The sequence below is a fragment of the Cupressus sempervirens genome, chromosome 6 (genome assembly GCF_028749045.1).
Source record: "Cupressus sempervirens isolate cs-2001-9-10 chromosome 6, ASM2874904v1, whole genome shotgun sequence".
NCBI lineage: Eukaryota > Viridiplantae > Streptophyta > Pinopsida > Cupressales > Cupressaceae > Cupressus > Cupressus sempervirens.
In genome coordinates this window covers 79,680,460-79,685,588 of record NC_143123.1, presented here as the reverse complement: position 1 = coordinate 79,685,588, position 5,129 = coordinate 79,680,460, and the positions used below count along the sequence as shown (strand labels likewise).

Sequence of the window (5,129 nt, the reverse complement as noted above, 5' to 3'; positions counted from 1 at the left end):
AGAACATAAAAAATCTTGGTCAAATTCATTTTTCTTGGTTGCCTCGATTAATGTAAATTGCCAACTCAATAGACACATAATTCTAGATCATCCTAAGAGGTCATGAAGCTCAAACAAATAATCAAATGCGTCATAATTTTTGGATTTACCAGTATTAATTGCTACCCCACAAGAACACTATTATACCCCAGTAAAATATTTGTAACTATCTCACAAATTATCAAAATCACAAACCCTCTGAATTCAAGACACATTGTTATGTCTGTGGCACATTCCCAACTGTGCAACTAAAGGTTTCATCATATGTACTTGCACAATCTCGAACTCCGTGACATTGTGACAATGTCACACAATAAACTAAGTAGTCTTTATCTATGATATCATAACTTGATCAAATCATCATGCCAACACCTATAACTTGGCATAAAGAATGTAGACATTAACCTCTACAACCTCTACATTATCTCATGAGGTGTGTGACTCGTCATCTTTAGTAACGTTCTTGCACCACTTATCTAGACATTCCCTATTACTGGCAAAATTGCATACCAAACATTCATACTATAAGATAGACTCATAAACTATATGAATAGACATCCAACCTTTGTTTGTTTATAGTTGGATCATACATATTTGACATTTGGAGCATCCATATCTTCTTGTTATGCTCCAATGCACAAATGTCACTTGACAATTTCTATAACATAAATTATGACTATTGAATTGTCACCATACCAAAATGGCACATGATGGTGTTCAAACCACATGCCTATGTAATAGAACTAACACAATAGGGACTTTTTCTTTTATAGTCAATGCCCCAAACAATCTAACATTTCCTAGCATACCCATGAGTTTGGTTGATCATTTGTATAAATACTTGATTTGTACATTCTATGAAGGACAAGAGGCCTACTAAATTGTCCTCTTACCTCTCCATGTAATTATCTCATTCACTAGAAATGGAAGTGGCATATCTATCATACACCATCCCGATAAACTTGCGCATTTTGGTTTACATATTTATTTTCCTTGATGCATTCTATGACCCTATTAAATTGCATGATAATCTCTATGGCCATGCCCTGATTCACTTGGGAATTATCTTTCTACAAAGTAGCTCTCCCCATTGTGCTCGCCACTTTACAAGGTACTCGTGCCGAATCGGATCATTTTTCCTCCACTCGCATCTTCTCAACAATTTCACTTTATAAGCTAGGCAAGGCAAATTCCCATGCCTTACTTTGACTATATCATCTTTTTAGGATGAACTTGATGATCAACAACATATAGCCTAGGAAGAACATAATGAACCAGTAATAGATCTAAGTTGGGAACTCACTCTAGAAGGAGGGGATTTAGTAGATGTTGGATTAGCTTCAAGTCAAATTGTAAGTATCTATCATGTATTGTTGACATTTCAACCTTTACTATCTAACTACTTGAAAGATGTAATGTTTTGAATGATTGATCACTTAAACTACACATAGTTCCACAATCACTTTAACAATACAATATTTGAAAACAAATCTTAGTCTATTTCTATTTCTTTTTTTAAACTTAATGATCTAATATCCAGATTTCTTAATAATGTATACCTTATTTCATTAAAAATCACAACATACATAACATTTCAACCCCTTATTTCATTAAAAATGATAACATACATAACATTTCAACCCCTGATATGCCCAAATCTATCATGAGTTTGACTACTCTACTAACATCAACAATCTAAAACCATCACAGTCCCCCCAAAATAGGAAATTTAAAACATTTCTTTGGTAAAAAATAAATAGATTTCACAACCGACGCCGTACAACATCTTCTTCCCCCATAAAGAATGCATGCAATATCAAATTGTAACAGGTCAAGATAACAGCATCGCCCTCTGTATTATATCATTAAAATTCCTTTTCTTTGGAAATTTCCTAATCATGGTCAACTCTTCCATTTAAAAAAAATTGCCCATAGACCACCTAATCTTCAATTTTTAAATGACTCATCCAACAGTAGCTGGTAGGCAAATTGCAATGCATGCCATGGACATGATTGTTTCGAAGCCCATGGAAGACATAAAATGCCCGCCCCCTTTTCTTCGTACCCACGCCAATACTTTCATTGATTATTAGTGATCGTACAGACATGAAAATCGTAAGCCATGTTAGATAATACACTCACTCCTCCCGTCCCCCTCACGCATACTCCATGTCCGGAGGAAGTTGGAGCTCAAGAACAGCACCTCCATTGTCCGCTATAATTACAATGATTCCCGCAACAAGCCCCACATTTTCTGCCATGAATGTTCTTATTGGTAATCAGATCGTGTAATTCATGGGGTTGTGAATGAAAAAGTGTGCCAGAGATCGGTAGAATTGGGTTCTCTGGAATCTTCCAGTCATAGTTCATGTCTCTTCCCCCTCTTCTTTTCAATTTTTCGCTGTTTTGGATCATCAAATGTGTAGATCATGAAGAACAAATGTCTGAAAATTTCTGAGAAATCCATTGTGTTTTGGAGTTTTTGAAATTCGATTGGCAGTACATTTTGTATGGAGGATAGGTGCTTCCGATGAGTTCTGTAGGATTAGATCATCTTTTCCATTTGAATTGGGTAGCGCAATCTGCCATCACTAGTTCATGCTTCCTCTGGTTTGCAATTGTGGGCTCTGTTTTCCATGGTGGGTTCTTCCATTGAGCAAGCTTTTGGATGAAATTGTGAGTGTTTTTCTTTAGACATTGGGGATCACGGCCATTGATATGTGATCCATCATCAGAAAGAGGAAACATTATGGAGTCTGTTGTTGTTCATGGGGGGGTTTTCAGCTGAGGGTTTCATTGGTTGCTCAAGGTGGTCATAAGGTGCTCTAGATAGAGTTTACACCAAATCTGAGCCAGAAATTGTAAGTATTTCAGTCAGCATCTCAGCTTGCTTGCATTTACTTGTCTCGCCTTACACAGCTGTTTGCCTCAAGCCATTTTTTTTCTCCTAGAATCTTCGCCTTACGCGGGAACACTTTTTCTTCTATAGTAATGTCAATTTTGCAAACCCTAGCCTAGCTGGAAAGCATAGTTATTGCTCTTTCCAAGGTCAGATGAATGAATATATCACGATCCATGCTTGAGCATTTTTTTACTATTTGTCGGTGGGTTTACATTTACAAGCATATAGATCAACAATAGAATCATTAACCTAACTACATAGTCAAACCGCGTTTATCACCTTCATTGCTTGTAATTTCAATGCATCCCCCATTAGTTTCCTAATTGGAGGTATTGCTCACCTAGCCCAAGCTGTAATTCCTTCCTTTAACTCTGTTACCTTGCCCTGTCAGCTGAACCTACCAACTACTTTTTGGATCATTTGTTTTGGGTCTCCCTTGCAATCATGGATTTGTTCTAAAGTGGTGGGCAGAACTGTTGCAAACTCAGAGAAAAGCTTTCCCACTAAGGATCTCGTGCTAACAGTTGTCTTACATCAGTCTCTGCAAGCTCTTCCAGTATCAAGCATAAGCCTGCCTCATAGTTGTCTTGGATCAGTCTCTGCAAGCTATTCCAGTATCAATCATAAGCCTGCTGTACTGGATATTCTCTGCAAGTTCTTGCAGTATCATTCATATATGATAAATTGAATATAAATAAATAATATTTCTTAATCTGTTCGCAGTCATTCTCTGCAATGAATGCTACAGATTTCAAGCAGAGGACTGGAGTGGGAGCAGAGTCATTAAGGATCAGTCACAGGCGGAGGCTCAGTCTCACTACGCTGTCACTCCCAGACGATGCAAATGCAGAGGAGGGCAACATGAACCTTCTGGGCATGGAGACAGAGACCTTTAACTGCAATTATGCCCTGATTTACACCTCTGGATCAGGCCGCCATAAGAGAAGCTCGAGCCTATCTTCCAATTCCTCTTCCTCCTCACTGAGCTCGCCATTGTGGTCGCCCTGCAACTCAGCCACTGCCTCACAAGCGGCCATTCCATTCTCATGGGAGGACAGACCAGGAGTGCCCAAGCAGAAGCCAGGGGATCCCAGTGCTGCCCGTGAGCTTGATCTTCCTCTGCCCCCTTCATCAGAGCAACCCAAAGGGGCAGAGGAAGAAGCCCGCCGATCTTTGCTTGCCCGCCGGGGAATCAGGCGGGCAAACAAGAAATCAGATGATCCATTTGTGACGGCCCTTGTGGCTTGCACTCGTCAGGGCATGAATGATGCCCGAGTGGGCAGGGGCAGGCGCCATGGCAGCCATGAACAGGGGCAGGGGCAGCATCAGGGGCAGGGGTATTCTTGCATGAGGGCTTGTGCCACCGTTGATGCCCACATTGCCGTGCCTCGAAAACAACTGATGAATGCTGCTGCCCAAGCTGCCCGCCCAATTCCCAAGCAGCATCAGCAGCCGCCATTGGCGTTCATCCACTCTAGGGCATGGGACATTGAGCTCTCACAGAGTCTTCTTCATCGGTAGATGTTGTCTGTTTTTCTATTTATCGATTGTGTCTACTTTCTTTATTTATTCCAATGTGTGTATGCACGAGCCCCATGAATTTCAGTTTGAATTTGGGTGGTTTATCAGTTTTCTAAGCTTTTCTTCATGGTTTTCCATGGACGCCAGGCTCCTGGTTCATGACGTATGCAATGTACAACTTATTTATTATTACTATTAATTTAAGAATCGAGAGGGATGGATAAGCAACCAGTGAAAAAAATTGATGCCCATTGGAAGGAGTGTGCCAAAAAGTAGAATTGCAGCTTTTTGCTCATTTTTTTAGTGCCTGTAATTGTCAATGCACTGTGGAGGGCAGGGCCATCCAAAATTTGGAAATTTTGCCAATAAAAGAAAATTTCTGTACTTGGATTTCATTCTTTCCCTTCCATCTGTGTTTAATTGGCGACGAGAAAAACAATGGGATTGGATCATTCAATTAAGAGATCCTGGTCTTTATGGCTGAGTTTTGTTCCTGGAGCATTTTAATGGGGGAAATTAAGAATAAACTCGTTTTTAATAGGATTGGATCATCCATCCATTTGATGCATATCTGTATGGGATCTATTTGTGTGTTTGAAAATTTTTAGATTAGATTTTGTGAAAAAAATTGTACAAGTATTTTATGATTTATTTTAAGATGAGATTC

General features: G+C 39.5%; 1 protein-coding gene across 1 annotated transcript; it reads left to right on the top strand.

The window, feature by feature from the left end:
• The first annotated feature begins 2,286 nt into the window (after positions 1 to 2,286).
• Positions 2,287 to 4,846, top strand: LOC149551254 (uncharacterized). Its single transcript, XM_089786819.1, has 2 exons — positions 2,287 to 2,900; positions 3,665 to 4,846. Exon 2 carries the CDS (start codon positions 3,677 to 3,679, stop codon positions 4,460 to 4,462), a length of 786 nt encoding a protein of 261 aa, XP_089642945.1. The 5' UTR covers positions 2,287 to 2,900; positions 3,665 to 3,676; the 3' UTR covers positions 4,463 to 4,846.
• The last annotated feature ends 283 nt before the right edge of the window (positions 4,847 to 5,129 follow it).

Excerpts from the sequence above, each read along its gene's own strand:
- LOC149551254 (XM_089786819.1), top strand. The coding sequence starts at position 3,677 with ATGAATGCTACAGATTTCAAGCAGAGGACTGGAGTGGGAGCAGAGTCA.